This window comes from Euprymna scolopes, chromosome 43 (assembly GCF_053919585.1).
Source record: "Euprymna scolopes isolate OS-2025 chromosome 43, ASM5391958v1, whole genome shotgun sequence".
Classification (NCBI taxonomy): Eukaryota; Metazoa; Mollusca; class Cephalopoda; order Sepiida; family Sepiolidae; genus Euprymna; species Euprymna scolopes.
In genome coordinates this window covers 16,048,889-16,068,858 of record NC_136524.1, presented here as the reverse complement: position 1 = coordinate 16,068,858, position 19,970 = coordinate 16,048,889, and the positions used below count along the sequence as shown (strand labels likewise).

The following is a 19,970-nucleotide window of genomic DNA, read 5'->3' as shown; positions in this document are numbered from 1 at the left end:
CTATTTTTGTATACTAGCTATTCCATGTTATTTTTGTATACTAGCTATTCCATAATTAGATATAACATATGCTAACCCAACAGGTCATGTGTAAAGTTATACAATGTGTGTGTGTGTATAATATAATGTATATTGTATAACCTCCTAGTCTCAAATGGTTTAGATAAGTAGCATTGATGGTTAGTTCCTGTTGACCAGGCATATTTTGAGTGGGTGTAGACATAATTGCTGTATAGTTTCTTATGAATTGTGCTTATTCTATTTTATCTTTCAGTGCAGGTCCTATTGCCAGGGCCCTTGACCTTGGTGCTGATATCGTTGTGACTGGCAGATGTGTTGATAGTGCTTTGGTTGTTGGACCCCTCCTTCATAAAGTATTAACCAGCATTTTCCTTCTTTACATGTTATTCTTTTGCTAAGATTTTATAAATTTCTGTTTTTTTAATCAATAGATTTTTTTTTCCACTTAATCATTTCATTCTTTTCAAAGTTAATATTTAATAAAAAAAATTTTTTATAAGCTTCTCACGCATATATTGCACATGCATTCCATTTCAGTCATCTACATAAATTTCACATACATGCATATATAGTATGAAAATATACTTATGGCAAGTAAGCTTCAGAAAATTGTTTGTATTGCATTCCCAATAGAAATGATTAAATTACTTAGATTTATATTTTAGTATAATTTTTATAGTTAAACCATACCTACTCTAGCTTTCAGCCAAATAGAGTAAATGTTTTTTTTTTTACCCTCCTCCTCACTATACATATTCATTTTTTTCAGAATTTTACTCTTTTCCCCTTTATTTGAAACAGAAAAGGATTACATTAATCATATAAGTGTAATAGCCATTAAATTTAAACACCGGGCCATCAAAATTTCTTTGAAGCAAAGGAAGCAAAATCTATTAACTGAATGGCATTAATAGGAAGTAAGAGAGTGATAAAATCAAAACATTCCTGATTTGAAGGTAAAGTAAGGACTGCTTAACTATGAGGAGATGCAAATCCATGCAATCCATCGCAAATGAAGAAACACAAATATTTCTGTGCAGCTTATTTGACATTGAAGTATGTTTTTATACTATGACTAAATATCATAAAAATGTTGTTTTGTAATATGTGTAAAATTATATATAAGTATCTTCAAAACTGTCTTCTGTCTTGAAATAAACTGTAGCCAGTAGAAAATATTCTGTGGGCTGAAATAACATTTGTTTTTCTTTGTTTCTTTCTTATTCCTATTTATACTTTTATTATTTTTTAACATAATAATTTACACTCAAGAAAATACTACAATGATTAGGTGATTTTGTTTTAAAAAGGTTTACTTTATAAGCATACAATAAATAACAGACATAGGAACACAGATAATACTATGATTTTTTACTATTATCAATAGAAAAACATGTATATAGACATTGGCAATGTTTGATAATATAAATAATAACAAAAACGATAACTTTATCCAATTCATATCTCTATGAATGAATTATAAATTAATGAGTATAGTGACAATCCATTAAATAATAAAAATGTTTATCATGATTTATCTTACCGAATATAGTATTTAATCAAAGAAATACATTGGAATTTCTTTTTCATTATATGAATAATATGGACTAAAAAATGTGTAATTCACTGGCCGGGCAGAATTAAAACTTTATTTAGCAAATATATTTATGTTCTTGCCGAGGTGACCAGCTGACCTTGACTCCACAGTTTTTCTTTCAGAAGGAGCACTGGCAGATCCCTGGACACAGCACTCTAATTAATATCATCTGATAGGCTCAAAAGACCACTAATTTCCCATTGATTCTTAAACTAATTGATCTTGATAGCTAAAATGGCAAATGGCCTGATGACCTAACGGTGTTTCTCATTGCAAACTGCAAGTCATTTATATGGAATGCAACTTGTATTGACACTTTTGCACCTTCACCAGTAAAGAAAATCACTTATCCAGTTGAGTAAAAGAATAACTTATCTTGCCTATGATAACATTTATTGGGTTTGTTTTACGATCCACAGAGGTATGAAAAAGTGGTCAAAAAACAAGTATATAACAAATAAATGTTACCAAAAGTTAGATAAGTTACTCTTCTACCAACCTTGATAAATTTTTCGTGCTGTAAATGTTTATTTTGTTCAAAAAACAAGTAGTGTGGAGTGTTTCACAAGTACAAGAAAAAATGGCTGCAAATCTTTGAAGTCTCAACAATGACTTAGAAATAAAAAATTATACAAAATAGTGGTAGAAACACACCCGATAATTATCCCAGCAACTTAAAAAAAGCCATTAAAATGAAACTTAATTATGCTAATTAGTTTAATGTACTTGAAAACATTATAATTGTAAGCTATAAAAAATTTCCTTTAATTTGATATGCTACAAGCCATATTTTTTTAATAATTTCTTTGAATTATGTTATGGGGGCCATTTTGGATTTCCTGGTCGCCATCTTGGATTTATCATGATGTGATAATGACAAATAATAATGCCCATCAGAATAATAATTCATATGATGATAAAACTTTACTTAGCATTTTTCTTAGTTGTTTTTATGTTTCTAAGTAGAAACATCATAAAGCTGTTAAAATAAAATTGAAATATGCTAATTAGTCCGTAAGATTGTCGTAAATAACACCAACTGAACCTTCATGGTGTTATGATAATATGTTCAAAATTTTATATCTTAAAAAGATCTGAAAATACAACTTTTTAAAGATGGGTTAGTCTGTAAATTGTACAAATTTTCTACCATTTTCAGTGACAAACTTATATGCATTTGAATAGGACTGACTTAAGACAAAATGTCCAGTGAACTGCACATTTTTTTGATACTTTGAATGATCATAATTCAAGTTCTAATGGTCCGATTTTAAAAAACTAAAGATAATATTTCTTTGTTTTTTTTACGCTCTTTTCAATAATGATTGATTTAAATTTATCTGATGTAAAAAAAAAATGGTGTGGTATTGCTAATATGAACATTGATTTTTTTTTTTTTTACAATAGTTCAAATACAAGATGAGTGACTTTGACCTACTTGCATCCGCTAGGTAAGTGAAATAAACTAAATATTTGTTACCAGGAAAGTTCTAAGACAAATGATTGTTGTATTAAATGTCATACCATGATCGATGTGTCCAAAAGTAATTTCCCTTTCAGAATCAATGAAATTTCTCTCTAAAAATCATTTAATAAATTATATTGGGTTGCATGGTGTAAGAAATGATTTATGATCTTTTATAAAACATTTAAGATAGATTGCATTCAGCAAATGACTGAAAGTGTCTTACTATTTACTTATGGCAGTGAAAGGAAAAGTCTTATTGTTTTATTACACTATGAAAATAGTATCAATGTTTTAGATGGTATGATACATAAACAATTAGGTATAAAAAACATATAAAAATATAAATTCAATTCAATTAATAAACATATAATTTATTCAGTGTACAAAATTATTGCTACATCTCTTGTTGCAAAATCATTTTTATCATGTTAACTGTTTTTTTATTTCAAACAAACCTGTTTATATTTTTAGTGTTGCTGGTCACATTGTTGAATGTGGAGCTCAGGCAACTGGAGGTAATCATAGTGACTGGAAGATAGTTAAAGATTGGTAAGATACTTTTTATATTCATTACTTCAATTTCTAGGTTTAATTTGAACTAATGTTTTTTAATTTCTCATCTCTCAAATATTTCATTTTATATGCAAAGGTTATAAAAAAACTTTAAGGAAAAATAAATAATTTAGATTTTAGTAATAAATCCATGTATCAATTGATATATCAGGTCTACTAATATAGTATTTATAATTTTTGTAAAATTTTATGATAGTGCAAAATTACAAAATGAAGCTGTTTTATTTCATATGAAGCAGACATTTTGAAAGCAAACGAAAATCTTCAAATTTATGAATATTCAATTTTGTTGAAGCAGTTAACTTCCAAAGTAGTTGTAAAATTATACTGATTAGTTCTTTTTGATTTTCAAGATGTTTTTTATTGTTTTTCAAATATTAATTTATTTTCTGATTTTTGCACATTATTTTTTTATTTTGATCATTTCTTTTTTTTTGTAAACATAGCAAATAATAAAGTACAAAAAAAATGTTATTACCCAGACTACGGTAAGCTTAAAGGAAGTATGTTTTAATAAAAATAATAAAATCAAATGTCTATTAAAATAATTTACAAAAGTCAAAAACAAATTAATATTTGCCACATAAAAATTAAAATAAAAAAGGAATATGCAAAAATCCAACAACAAATTAATACTACACATTAATTTGTCCTTTTTCACCATTTTCAAAATATGATAGAACTAGTTGCTAAAATTTGGTCGCTAAGCACTTGAATACAATCAAATATTCAAATTATTATAGAAAGGAGAGAAGGTCAGTATATATGTATATAAATTTGTTTCACACCATTCGACATGAAAGTTTTACTGATTGAAATCTTAGCTACATAACCAATTTAATTTAATATTTAAGATTTTCTTTTAACTACCATTTCTTTATTGTAAAATGTTTCATTCATACATAGCAATACAAAATTTTTCTATGGCAGATTTTGAGATGGCAAAATGGTATTTACAGTTGAATGTGTATCCATTTTAATGAAGCCAAATTAGATTAAAAGGTAGTGTCCACTTTCATGTTGTCCGATTAACTGAAAGACACCTGAAGAGGATTCATTAGTGGATAATAGTGGAAAAAAATTTTATGATAGTGACTTAGATTTTTTTGTAATTTTTGTTTCTTGGAAAACATAACTCCTTGTAAAAATTAATTAAATCCATTCAGAAATAATGAATTTATAAAGAGATTTTATAATATTTAAGATAATTCGATTTGTATATTCATGTTATGTATATTCATGTTATGTATTAGAACTTTTTAAATTAAAATGAGATTATTGATTATTTACCTTTTCTTAGGCGAAATAAAAATGTTAAAAATCCAAGCATTCCTATAATGTAACAATAATTCATTAATTAAAATTTGGATTGCTTCTTTCTTTTTTAATAACAATGAATATCATATGAATAACAAAAAGGAACTTTTTTATGCTTATTTCATCCCAAACAAAGCATACGTCCACTGAAGTGTAGGTTGGTACTATGACAGGGGTCTGATTTATAGAAGGAAAATAGGTGGGGTGTTGTACATCAAGATGCTTGTTCAAATTACACTTTAATCTCTGCATGTTGGTACAGTCAGGGAGCAGAAAAGGAATTTCAAAGGCAAGCTGTTTTAAATAAAGAAACTAACAGAGTAAAAATTTTCCAGCATCTAGGGACCTCTACAGTGAAGGGATGCTGCTAGTCTGTTAGATCAGAGGTATGCTGAAAGAGTATAAGCGTATTAAGTTCATTGGAACAAATTTTAGTGAAAGTATTTGCAAAACAAGCATAAGGATGCAACATTGTGATGATGTGGTAGTGGTTGTAGTTTGGCAGACAATGTGGGACCTTTTAGGTTAGAAATCCTATTTTTGCATTCTGTTCCAAAAAGAGAGACTAGTAGTGGGTTCACCAGCCTAGATGTGACAACAATACTCCATGAATGGGTGATGGACGAGAAGACTAATTTATAATCATGTAAGTTTTTCCAACTCTTTTGAAGACTAGTCCAGTTATAAAATAAACGAGTAGTGATAATGGTATGAATTAAAATATATTTAAATATGCTGAGTACCCCTCTCCCCTGTCAGTTTTATATATGATAATACACAGAAACAATGGAAAAAAGAGCATTGATGCTGCTAAAAAGTTAGCTAATTTGAAAAAAGGGGTATACTTTTAATAGTTTGCAATAGAAGAACTTTAAAGAAATACCTTGGTAAGTTATCTGTACATTTGCTAAAGAAAAAGGCCATCTGCTTTTTTATTTTTTTCTTACAATTTTTTATTTTCCTTTTTTTTTACTGTGAAATTATTGACTAATTTCATCATTCAATAAATTGCCTTTGTCATTGCAGAAAAAAAACATTCAAGATTGAAATTGATGAGGGAAAAAAACAAAGAAAGCATTTTTATTATTTTTCTTAGTGAAGAAAACAAGAGAAACATGTGCCTAGTTATGAACTAAAATGAAATAAGTGCTTATGAAACAAAAAAAGTAAAGTGGTCAACCATAGTCAACTAGTTACCTGGAAATTACCTTTTCATTAGCTACAACACCAAAATATAAGGGAGGACACTACTCCTTCCCAGGATCACTCTACTTACTATAGATCCTCGCCTTAAAATTTTTCAAGGCCACAGCAAGTACCATTTTTTGAGTCTTTGATTTGACTTGACAAGGCTATTAGTATGCATTCTAACTGTTATACCAAATGTTATAAAAATATAAATTAATGCATATTAAAATTTAAATTTTTTCATATATAGTTTTAATTGTATTGCTTGTATTAATATTTCTTAGAGTTTTAAAAACCTTTTCGATGACAATAATAAAATTAGTATTTATAATTATAGCAGTTTCATATTTTATATTCTAAGACTTCCAAACTTTATGAAAAAATGAATTACCTATTTCAATTTTTTTCAACAACTGAAAATGAACTTTAAAGTATTTAAAATAAGTCTTATATAATGAAATGGTGAACATGATCAAGAATAAAAGAGTCGGGTACACTTGGCTGCCAGAACATCAAGCTTTTCACTACTATGGGCAGTGATCAGCATTTTGCCAAGGAGACTGAATATTTGATCACCAATGAAGTGACAATTTAGGTTGATGGCTTGAATGTTTTCAAACATCTTGCTTCAACTATCTACAACTGCAGTATTAGTGAAATCACTACTCAATACTGCATGGCTAAAATAGCATACTGTCCCTGATTTCCCCAGTGATTCATAGATCAGTGAGCAACTGAAGTCAAAGATCTAGACTGTAATATGACCTGTTACTTTGTACAATTCTAAGTGCTCACCAGTGATCAAAATAAGCAGAAAGAAGAAGAATTATGAAGACAAAGATGCTGTATTTGACCAGACTCAACCAGGCCTAAAATGTCGATATGAATTGATGCTATATCAAAATCATTTGCACTGAAGCAGATATGTGCTGCATGTAAGTGACATCATGAAAACAGGATTCAAGATAGAAAGCTCCTGTGAAAAGGCTGAAAAGATGGATGAAACAAAAGTAGTTGGATGTCCTAAGGCACAATGTCAAGATGGCCAGACTTCACCCTAACTAATTCTTTCACTATAAATGGTGGAGGAAGAAATCCAGTGTGATATCCTACTACATGGGATAAAGGCAGAAAGAAATCATCATTATATATATATATATATATATATATATATATATATATATATATTAACTTCCTATAGTATAGCATTTGAAACAAAGTACTAAAACAAATGTAATATATTTAAACATAGATATGTTCCTTTTTTTATCTTCTTGAAGGGCTAATATTGGCTTTCCAATTGTGGATTTTTCCAAGGATGGTTCCTTTATAATAACCAAACCCGATTCAACAGGTGGTTGTGTTACTTGTGGCACAGTTGGTGAACAGATGTTATATGAAATTGATGATCCTCAGAAATATCTATTACCTGATGTAACAGTTGACTTTAGCCACATACAAATAAGGGAAATTGGTTTGTATGTCACATGACCATTGATTTTTCTCTATTCTTAGGAAAAAACAATTCTAGGAAAATTGAAAACATCTTTTTAAAAATAGTGATTGAAACAAAAAGAAGAAAAATGTACAAATTGAAATTGATGTACGGTTTACCCAAAGTCCATAAGGAAAATTGAATTTAATAATATTTTTATTGAATTTATATCATAACTTTCAGTTTTCCAAAATATTGGAATTGAAATTATTACAAATAAAAATTTGTGTACATTTCCAATTTGTGATAATTAAAAAAGGATATTTTAAATACAACAGATGACCATATAAAAATGCACTGAAAGTAGTCCTTGTAAAAGAATTGAAAAGGATGTTACAAATCAAGTTTTTTATGTAATAAAAATATATTTTATAAAAAAAATGAATTTTAATAAAATTTTACATTTAATGATTGTATAAAGTGACATCTTCATTCTTCATCGTCAGTTTCAATCCAAACCTCATTCTCCTCCCTGGTTTTCATCTGTTTCTGCTTCTGTCATTGCCCATCATAATCATTACTTCAATCAGCATCAGCAGGATGGTTCTGAAGCTTCTAGACAATCTTGCAAGAAAGTAATTTCTGAGGTTAAGTTTAGCTACTCCCAAAGAATTTGTGACTATCTCATCTCAAAAAGTTGGCTCATGATTTTTGGAGAATATATAATATAATATAATATAAAAATCTATAATAGTGTGGTTAATAATGTTAAGTCTGCTATTAATCCTCTTTTTCATGGTCTTCAAGTTATTTATTTTCTAAGTATAAAACTGATTTCTTTGCTCATCTTATTGCTGACAATTCTTCTCTTGATTCTGAAGTTGTTTTTTTCATTGAAAACTGATAAGTCTCTTGATTTTGTAGTTATTATTCCAAAGATTTCCTGATTTTGACCTGTCTAAGGCTTCCAGTTCTGATTCAATTCCTGTTGGCTTCCAGTTCTGATTCAATTCCTGTTTTCCTTTTCAAACTTTATGCTTCTGTACTTTCTTCTGTCTTCTCAAAATTATTCAATCTCATTTCTCTTCTTGTTGGACAAAGTCCTTTGTTGTCTCTATATAAGGGTTGTCCTGTTTGTTTCCTCTCTTTTATTAGCAAAATTTTTGAAAGGTTAGTAAATGGAAAGCTTGTTAATTTTCTAGAAATTCTGAGCCTCTTTAGAAATGTTCAGAATGGCTTTCATGGTTTTTGTTCAACTGTTGAACTTTTAACTGTTATTACTGAAATAAATCTGTCAGTTTATGAATAATACATTTGACATTTTGAAGGCATTCCACAGTCTTCTACATAAACTTCAGGGTTATGGTATTGGTGATGAGGGTTTTTTTAATTGAAGATTGTAAGTAACTCTGGATGGTGTCTCTTCAATCTCTTTCCCAATCTGCAATCTGCTTTGGAAAAGTAATTGTCTCAAAAACTTCTTGGCCTTTTTTTCTCATCAAATCTTTATTATATTAGATCCATTGCTCTTTCTTGTAAAGTTTGTTCTCGCTATGATTTCAAATACCTTCTCACACCTGAGGCTATTCTCTATCTATGAAAGCTACTATCAAACAATGTATGGAGTATTGTTATCATATTTGAACTGGTGAATCTCTGTTCTATGAATTCTTGATTAATTGTAGATATGTATCTGTAATTTAATTGGTTGCATTCTATTTTCTTCTCTGCACCATCTCTCTCACATTTGCTATTCTCAGTTTTTTCTATAAATACTATTATGCCATGTATTCTTAAGAATTGTCAACCTTTTTTTTTTTTCAACATACTTGATTCATTAGTCTGGTGATCGTAATCAATTCATTATTTTGATATTTCATTGTAATACAGCTTCTTATTCCAGTAGCTTCTTTCCGAAAGCCTCAACCTTACAGAATTTGCTGACTGTTTTTCTCTTAACTATAAACTTGGTCTCTCCAAAACTAAGGCCAATGTGCATTTCCTGTCTTTGATAATTTTGTTATTGTTGGCTCCATACATCAAGTGATTTTATGCCTTGTCTGGAACAATTTTTATTTAAAAAAGTATAAAGATTTACACATTTGAATCAAATAATAAATGAAACAAATTAAAAATATTAAAAGATCAAATTAATTAAACAGATTGAAGCAAGAATGGAATTGTCTGCTTTTATTGATTGAATTAAAAATGCAGTTCTAGATTGCATTTCAACAGATACAACTTGAAATGTTGAATGGTTGAAATGTTATGAATAGAAAAGGCAAAACACTTGTTCAAAAATATACACGCTTCTGTACATTCATATCTGATCTACCTCTGCATTCCATGTTTAAAAAGGATGTGTCCTCTATAGTATCAGATCTGACCGAATGATTAATTGTAGGCATAGACCGATTCATACCATCTAAAAAATTCCAACAAAACCCTAACAGCCAGCCATGGTTCTCCCCAGAATGTGCTGCTGCTATCGCGCACAGAAATCACTTTTTCCATAACTACCAACATAATAGATGTACTGAGACTAAAGCTGCTTTCAGGAACGCCAGCAAACACTGTAAAAGAGTAATAAAAAATGCAAGAGAGCTATATGCCCAGTCTGTTAAATCCAAAGTAGCTGATCAGCGGCTTGGTTCCCGCCAGTTTTGACAAATAACAAATAGGATCCTGAAAAGAAGTGTGCGTTCTATCCCAACCATTATCAATGGACCAGAGGTCATCTCGTCAGCATCAGACAAGGCCAAACTATTTGCAAAGAACTTTGCAGCTAATTCTACCCTATGCAACGAAACCCATCAACTTCCCATATTTCCTCCTATAACACAGAACACACTAGGTAACATAGAAATATCTGTGCATGAGGTCGCCAAGCTAATCAAGAACCTAGATACCAGTAAAGCAACTGGCTCTGACGGCATCCCAATTATAGTGTTAAAAAAGCTTCAACCAGAACTTGCTCCCATACTTACGAAACTGTTTAAGCATTGCCTTAAGGAGAAGTGCTTTTCGACTCCCTGGAAAACCTGATCAGTATGCCCTGTATTTAAAAATTCAGGTGATAAGTCATCTCCCTCTCAGTACAGACCAATAAGTCTTCTGTGTGTTATGAGTAAGTTGCTGGAATCCATATTAAATAGAGAAATAGTCAACCACCTCAGCAGAAATAACCTTCTTAGAAATGTTGTTCCAAACAAAATGGCAGTACCAATCCAGAAAAAAACTTTGAATTGTAAAAGCTTGCAGATGAAGACAAAGAAGTCCTCCTTGTATGAAGATGAAAATTTGTGTGCATGAATTCTGAGAGGTTCAGTATATTTTATGGAGTGATTCTGGTTTTTGATTGGTTGGTAGCAAAGTGTGGTTCCATCTGATTGGTCAATTCTTATTATTCATGTTTATAAATATACCCTCCAACTTTTGTAACCATACTCTCATGATACCAAAAATATTGCAACAAACTCCTATTGTTAAAATTTCATGAAAATTGGAAGTTCTGAATTTTCATGAAGATACATAGCCGACATTTGAATACCCTTTATATCAAATTTCAATTTTGTAAACTAAATATTCAGAGAGGAGTTTGGTAGAGACATTTTGCACATACACACGGACAAAGTCACTTTTTTATATATATATATATATTAACGAACACCCCATAATTTTATTATACCATATTTCTTCAAACTGAAACATAATTATCAAAGTATACTTACGCAGATAGATATGAAAAGTCTTTATTGAAGTTTGTGCCTATTTCCATTCCATGGAGGCCAGGCGCAAATGCAGACCCCACAATTTTATTATACTATTCCTATTTAAGTTAAAACATACTTATCAAAGTATTCTTATGTACATCTATATCAAAAACACTTTTTTTTTAAATTTTTTTATTTATTTCCATACTTTGTGGACCAGGCGCGAACGCAGACCCCACAATTTTAATGAACCACCATTCTGCCAGATCAAACATACCCATTCCTGTGTCTCGATACATCTTCTATCATTATATGTAATCAGTTATTTAAAATAGTCAACCATATAGGAGCCTATTCATGACCAGACACACACACACACACACACACACACAGACCTTCAGCTTTATATATATATATATATATATATATATATATATATATATATATATATAATTTTGTCATTTTTTGTTATATGCTCTGTAATTACATTGAGCTTCATAAATTAAGGATTAGTATATAAAAAAGGTGAAATATAATTGAAAAATATCATATTTACACAAATATATATATATATATATATATATATATATATATATATATATATATATATTTCCATATGCTAGAGCGTTTTCATCTTAAATTCCATGCAATTATGCAGAATGTAGAAACTATGCATAAATAGAATTCAGTGTAATAGTGAAATGAAACCAATCATCTAATAAGAAACCATAAAAATGGATAAGTAATTAATTAACGCTTGTTTATCAAAGTTACACAATTAACACTCATTTTTCAAAGTTACACAATTAACACTCATTTTTCAAAGTTACACAATTAACACTCATTTTTCAAAGTTACACAATTAACACTCATTTTTCAAAGTTACACAATTAACACTCATTTTTCAAAGTTACACAATTAACACTCATTTTATATATATATATGTAAATTAGTTAATCTTTATGTAGTCGTTCGCATATTCATGATTGAGTATATTAAGAAGTTTGTTTCAATAATTTTTACCAGACATTGTTTACTACGTCTCATTTGTGATTTCATCTAAAATGCACCTCATATAATTTAATTGGAAGGACTTTATTCATCTTCTCAGAAATATAGAACGGTATTCTTTGTGATGTTGCTGATATCCCAACATATTATTGAAAAAGATAAATCTGACCTATAGAAAGAATAAGAAGATATAGTCGCTCTTTTCTAGAGGCATAACAAGTGACCAAATATTTGTGCAAAAGATTAAATTGAGCTGAGAGAGTTTAGTGACTTTTTACAAATCATGTCATAATGTTGTTATAAAAATTGATAATCACTGCAAAGAAAATCAAGAATGCAAATAAAATTGGCTAAGTTCAAGTAGACCCAGACAGAGATAGGAGATAGAGTAACACAAATAGCATTCAACTTAAGAAAGTTTTCATCATTTCAAAAGCACACATCACAGCCCAGCATCTATCACTCATTCATAAGAAATGGAATAAAAAAAATGATAAATTCTACTAGTATGATAATTCCGAAATAGTTATTCAAGAGAAACGTTAACATGAATATGGGAAAATGTACATAGCAATGAAAGGCACAATATTTACAAATAAACAAAGTGCATGAGGCAGAATAGTAGAATATGACAGCAATGCTATTTTGATTTCTCAAGACTACATGAAATACAATGTATGACTGACAAAATATAAAAGTAAAAGATTGAATATATATTTATCAAAACAATTCTATATGTTATTTTCTGTTTAAACTAGATACAAAATATTTTTTATCTATGAGAGATGATTTTATGTTAGAAATGAAAATCTTATCCATAAAATTAAATCTTACATTGTTGGTATTTTTTAGAGACTAAAGAAAAAAATATACTGTTACATTTGGTTGGTGGTCATGGTGGATGAAGTGACCTGTTCTCTCCAAGAGTTGAATCTGAAAAGGCTTTGCCTGTTCGTGACCAAATCACTTCCAACCGTTTCATTTCAACTAGGTTTCATTTTCAAACTATGTAGAATGCAAATAACTAATTATTTATCATATTTGCATTATCATCATTTTTTTGTTGTTGTTCTTCTGATTAGAACGATCTTTTCACTTTTGGATTTTATGATTACGATCAGTTTATAGTCAGTTATTTTGCAAGGTCTTAGATTTTTGATATTTCAACATTTGTAAAAATGCTCAACAAACAAATGCTTATGTATCCAATGAAAAGACAAATCTGGAGACAGCCACAAGCTGTTAAGCTTCCTGTTTTACAGCAAAAACATAATTGATTGCTTTCTTTTTCCATGTGATACAGCAGCCACCTCTCTGTCTCTGCAAAAGCTGTAAAAATAATGTATAGAAGAAAGAAATGCAAACAATCTTTAGCTCAATGTTCTTTGTTACTTTATTCTTTTATAACATTATGTTAGATTCACATTTTCTGATCCACTGGAGAGGCATACAAAGAGGTGGCTTTGATAAACTTTTAAATATGGTCACGGGCTAAAAAAGTAGGCCATTGTCTTTTCTTTGCTAAATCTCATTTTCGGATTTCTTGTCCATGATGTCATATCCTGACACTATCCTAATTCTAAAACTTTGAATTTTTTATGAATTTTCTTTACCTTTTATACATCTACATCTAAATATTGCTATATTAATGGAAAATTTATTGAACTATTGCAGTCAAGGTCCTTTTTTATTGCATTTTCATCCCAAACAAGGCACAGATAAAAAAAGGTGAAATATAATTGGAAAAATATCATATTTCCAATGAAATATATATATATATATATATAGAGAGAGAGAGAGAGAGAAAGAGAGAGATTTGATGTACTACATTAAAATTGCCGCAGTCAAGACAATCACACCCCTTGCCAAGTAGCAATACACATGAAAAAATTGAAATAGCTTGAAATATTTCAATATTGGTATGCATAGAAAGAGCTTGATGAGCTAAGAAAGAATCTTTTTAAATTTTTAAAATCTGATTAAAATTAAGGAAGTTATGGCTATTTTTGTGCCTCACACGTTTGGATATTTTTCCCTCTTTAAGACCATATGCGTTTCGTCACATTTTTTACACTACTTTTTCAATAAAAATGTCATATCTTTGTTAAAACACAAGACTAAGAAATGAAATTTACCATATAAGTGTATTTTTGTATAAGGAATCAGAATATGCAACTGAAAATCTCCCAAAGTTTATGGTTTTCAAATAATCTGCAGTAAATGTGCATAAATATGCAGCAATTCCTTAAAAATGGCATGTATCCATAAACAGAAAAGAAGTTGGAGAACTCAAAGTTGAATTGTAATGTGCTTTATGTACAAAAAACTTAAATCTAAACATAAGACCATTTAAAAATGAATATATTGCAATATTTCTTTGGTGTTATTGTAGATTAACACCTTCTGTTTAACCCCACTCAACTCCTTCTGACCACCCCTCCAAAATGTGATTCTACCTTTTTAGGAAATTATGTATAAAATACCATGAAAAACTTTAATGAAAGATAAACAAATTATTTTAGAATTGAACGTAAAATAATTTCCTATTACAGGTCATTCTAGCATTTTAGGGCAGTTAACTTTTTTTTTCTATGGGAAAATATGCATGCTTTTTTTTTTTTTTTTAAAGATGATTATGTGTAGTTTTAAGAGGGTTTCTATGCAATGAGAATATGGGGAGGGTTGCCATTCGGACTTTGAATTAATTGTAGGGCTAAGGAAAATTATGTGTGAACATACTGAAAACTTAACAGAGACAAAGCTAACAAAAACAATATTAGAGGGGGGAGCGGTTAGTTTCACAAAAATTTAATGTAAAATAATTCACTATTTCCTGGCCATTCTAGCATTTTAGGACAGTTAACCAATTTATTTTTATGTGTATTTTTCTTTAAGGAAGGATCTATTTTTTGTTTGTTTGTTTTAGATGCTTGTATGTGGCTTACAGAGGTATTTTGTTGGGGGGGGCTTGCCACTCGAACTTAGTGTTATTGTTAGGGTTAAAGAGTGTTTTAGGAGGAGACTTGCCACACATAATTTGGATTTACATTTATGTGTGTGTGTGTGTGTGTGTGTGTGTGTGTGTGTGTGTGTGTGTGTATTCGACAGGTAAATAAGTCAGCAAATGTTATATTTAGTTTTAATTTAATAAGAAACTGCGTTGCGAAATTTCAAAGAAAATTCCATAAATTTGTTGATATCTATTTTCGAGGTTGAAGGTGTTAATTCCATAGGCCGTTTATACTACGCTGGAGCAGGTTGTAAAAATATCTTTCGCTTAATAAGTAGAAAAAAAAATAACGAAATAAAAAGCTTCCTAATTGTAGTTTGATGTGTTTTCTAACTGCTTTTAAAATTTCAAGAATATTGATATAGATTTTGAGGGTTTGTATTACTATACACATAGATTCGAAAAAGTTGTCAAAAAAACAAATATATAACAAATAGATGTTATCAAAAGCAAGTTACTTTTCTATTTAACTGGATAATTTTTTAGTGTTTTTATTTAATGTAACATGTTTATTCAACTTGAAAACAGTGTTTACCGATGTTTTGGAAAATTTAAAATGGCGCCCGACTCTCTTGAAATGGTAAGTTTGGGGAAAAGAGTTAAAAATAAAAAAAGTAGACAAAATACTGCTAGAAACTCGCTCAATATATGTTACCGTGACATAGGCTGACATATATTCGGTGAGTTTTTAACAGTATTTTGTATAGTTTTTTTTGATTTTTAACTCCTTTTCTCAAACTTACCGTGTCAAAGAGAGTCGGGCCGGGCACCATTTTTAATTTTCCAATACATCGGTAAACACTGTACGTTTTTCGAGCTGAATAAACATGTTACATTAAATAAAAACACTAGAAAATTATCCAGTTAGGTAGAAAAGTAACTTATCTTGCCTTTGATAACATTTATTTGTTATATATTTGTTTTTTGACAACTTTTTCGAATCTATGTATAAACGAGATTTTGATACTTATTTTGATTTTGAAAAAAAAACATTTGTGGCTGTTCGCAGTAAAACATTGTTTTAATTCGCTGTTCAAAACTAATTTAAAGAATAAAAGTGCATGCAAGCTATATATCTACAAAAGTTTTTTTTTTTTTTTTAACCATGTTTTTAAATTTGACGAGAAATGTGAGAAATTGCAACAGATTCATAATGCCGAATTGGTTGGGATTGTTGTTATTATACATTCTGAAAACCGAATAGTTCTAAACTAATGTTATTCTGATAACAAAATAGCTCTAATTAAACATAAGAACATTTATATTCATATTTTCATGTTTTTCTTAATTTGTTCTGGAATAAAAATTAAAGAACGCGTGTTTATACTGTGCTATCGCTGATTCTACAGGCTGGAGCTGCTGCTGCTGCTGCTGCTTCTAGTAATACTAACTTCATTTGACCAAATTCGAGAAATAGAAACAATTTTTTTTTCGGGTAGGTCCTTTTAAATTATCAATTACCGCGGTCCTACTCAACATAAAATAATACTTTTAATTGATAAAGATAGTAAAAAGATTGATTTACTTACTACTGGATGTCCGAAGAATTTTTTTTTCAAAATGTTCGATACTCGTCATATTAAAGTCTTATTTTTAACACAACAAAAAAAGAAATGGTCAAAAATATTTCGGACACTTGACAGTATTAAGATTAACACCTCTTCTGATTGGTTTCCAAATTTCATGACGAAATTCTTCATACAATCACGGTACGGACCTTTAGAAAACAGGGGGGGTCATTACAAAACCTTAACGAAAACGCCATTTTATGACGTTCACATTTTTATCACTTTATTTGCTTAAAACTCTTAAAATATATAATGTACATTCATATTTATTAATTCATTTGAAAGTATATTCATTTCCGAACAAAACAGTAGTAATTTGAAGACTTGAAGTGCTTTGGTTTAAAAAATATGGCTATTTTAGTAGAACTACCTTGAAATCTGTGATTATCCAAAGCGTTTTTTTGTCCGTGTGTATTACTACTTCCTCCATTGTCAATCATTACTATAACTTTAATCAGAATCATTGGATGATTCTGAGGCTCTAGACAGTCTGAGGCTAAATTTAGCTATTCTCAAAGGATTTCTGACTCGATCCAATCTCCAAAAGGTCACCACTTATCAAAGCCTGAAGGCCACTCAAGGATAAGAGTTAATGAATGTAAGGTGGTAGTGAAGTAATCATTAATGATGGAAATTGGGTGGAATTCGATTATTTGTGAGGACGACTTAACAGGAACTTGTTTACATTTGATTTGAAGGTTGCCATGTTGTATTTGAATTTAGGAAAACTCGTCCCGGGAAAACTCGTCTCTGGAAAACTCGACCCCGGAAAACTTGTCCCCTTTCGCTAGGTAGGAAAACTGGTCCCTTATTGAATAAATATCGATTGAAAACACATTTTATGATCGTTCTTGAAGGAGAAATTGTTTTTTTAAAATAGACTATAGCCCCCCCCCATAATATTAAAAAAAAAAATTTTTTTACTTGTTTGATGTTTTTTTTTTTTTTTTTTTTTTAAATAAAATCGATTTTCTAAGTGTCCGTTTTCTACCTAACTGGCTAAGTTCTTAGTGGTTTCACTTATTTTAAAGCGTTTATTATGTTCATAAACGAGACCGCATATTTTTTTATATTAATATAAAAAGAATTTACTTATTTACTGTTGTTATAAAAGGGTAAAATCGATTTGGGTTTGTATTACTGTACACATAGATTCGAAAAAATTGTCAAAAAACAAATATATAACAAATAAATGTTATCAAAGGCAAGATAAGTTACTTTGCTACCAAACTGGATATATTTTTCGTGTTGTTATTCAATGCAACATGTTTATTCAGCTCGAAAAACATACAGTGTTTACCGATGTATTGGACAATTCAAAATAGCGGCCGACTCTCTCTTAAACACAGTAAGTTCGGGAATAGGTGTTATAAATAATAAACTAGACAAAATACTATTAAAAAAAACACCGAATATATGTCAACCTATGTCACGGTAATATATATTGAGCGAATTTCTAACAGTATTTTGTCTAGTTTATTATTTTTCGAATCTATGTGTACAGTAATACAAACCAAAATTTTAATATTTTTTGAAATATAATTTAGAGAGGGGGGGGGTTATATCTCCCTCGGAAAAACAACCAACAAAAAATGAAATTAAAAAGATTCTTGATAAACGATAGCGGAGTTTTCAATAAAATTGATTAATAAATTTATTTAGTGATTACTTTTTCTCTGAATGATTGATTTTAGAATTTTGAAGTAAAAATTAAAAAAATTATTATTTTTACTTGTTTAATGTTTTTTTTTTAAAATGAAATCGATTTTCTAAGTGTTTTTCCGGGACAAGTTTTCCGGGCACCGTTGTATTTAGCTGGGAAGCATACCAGCGGAACAGTGTTCCAAAGGCAGGCAGTTCATGATTTTTGTAATAATCGACAACAGTTAATAGTAGCAAGTTTGCTATTTCTCCCTTTTTTAATGGTCTTCAGGTTATTTTGTCTCCTAAGGATCAGTCTTTTTTAAAAATACTATTGTGGCATGTGTTCTTCCGAATTATCTTATCTTTTCCTTTGTTCAGCTCGTGATCTCTGTCGATCCACTGTTTTAATATCTCATTGTAATACAACTTCCTATTACAGTAACATCTTTCCAAGAAGCTTTGTGAAACTCCCTTCTGCTGACTGTTTTCCTCTTACCTATAGCTTTGGATTTTTTTCAGATGAGACTAATAGAAATCTCCTATTTTTGCAATATTTATTTTTAGTTCTTATTAGCTCCTTACATCAAGTGATGTAACCGATTTGCATTGAAAAATTAAATCTCCCTCTTAAAATTTTTAAATATTTTTTTTACACACGTAATTGCCTAAAAAATGTCGAATCTCATTTTGTGGGGTGCGATTCAATTATTTTCAAATATAAATATACTTTTTAATTTTATAAACTTTTTTTAATCTTTTCATTTTTTGTATTGTATCCAACGTTTTAATAAGCTCATCAGATTTTTATCTATATTTTTTCCTCCTCATCCATTTTTGCTTGCAGCCATTTTTACCTGAAATTGCCCATGAACTATTTGTATATTATGTAATTTACCTAAATTCCAAGATTTTCATAAACGCGGTATAAAATTTTCATCTATATTTTTCTCTAGTGCCATTTTACCATGTTATTTTTACCTACATTTTTTTTTTTTTTTAAACTTTTTTGAATGCTCTCCAGTTTTGATTTATTACAACTTCTGATAGTGTTATGAATTAAAAAAGCTGTAGGGTTTGAATATTATTAATTATAGTACTCATTAGTTAATTAATTTATTAATTAATTATTATTACTTAATTAATTTTAATAAGTTTGTAAAAATCTGAAATTAAACATAGATTATAGGGAAATGGGTTATGGTGACCTATTTAAATTATATTATGTTGCAACCAAAAATATGTCAAATATGATTTTAGGTAAATAGGAAAAAATAACACAGGAGATTATATTGATGAAAATCTCATAAGTTTATAAAAAATCGTTGATATAATATATAAATATAATAAGTTTGTCAAACTAAAAATGAACATTATATAGACATTTAAAACAGAAATGAGAGATTATTATTACATTGGATCACATGT

The 19,970-nt window shown here is 29.3% G+C and overlaps 1 protein-coding gene across 2 annotated transcripts in view; it reads left to right on the top strand.

The window, feature by feature from the left end:
• The window catches only part of LOC145268211 (uncharacterized), a 227,321-nt gene that overhangs the window by 160,269 nt on the left and 47,082 nt on the right, over positions 1–19,970 (top strand). For both annotated transcript variants that reach the window (XM_080123510.1, XM_080123511.1), the window contains exons 7-10: positions 275–374; positions 3,026–3,069; positions 3,558–3,635; positions 7,445–7,638. In XM_080123510.1, the coding sequence (XP_079979636.1) occupies positions 275–374; positions 3,026–3,069; positions 3,558–3,635; positions 7,445–7,638 (416 nt within the window). The remainder of the gene's footprint in view (positions 1–274; positions 375–3,025; positions 3,070–3,557; positions 3,636–7,444; positions 7,639–19,970) is intronic.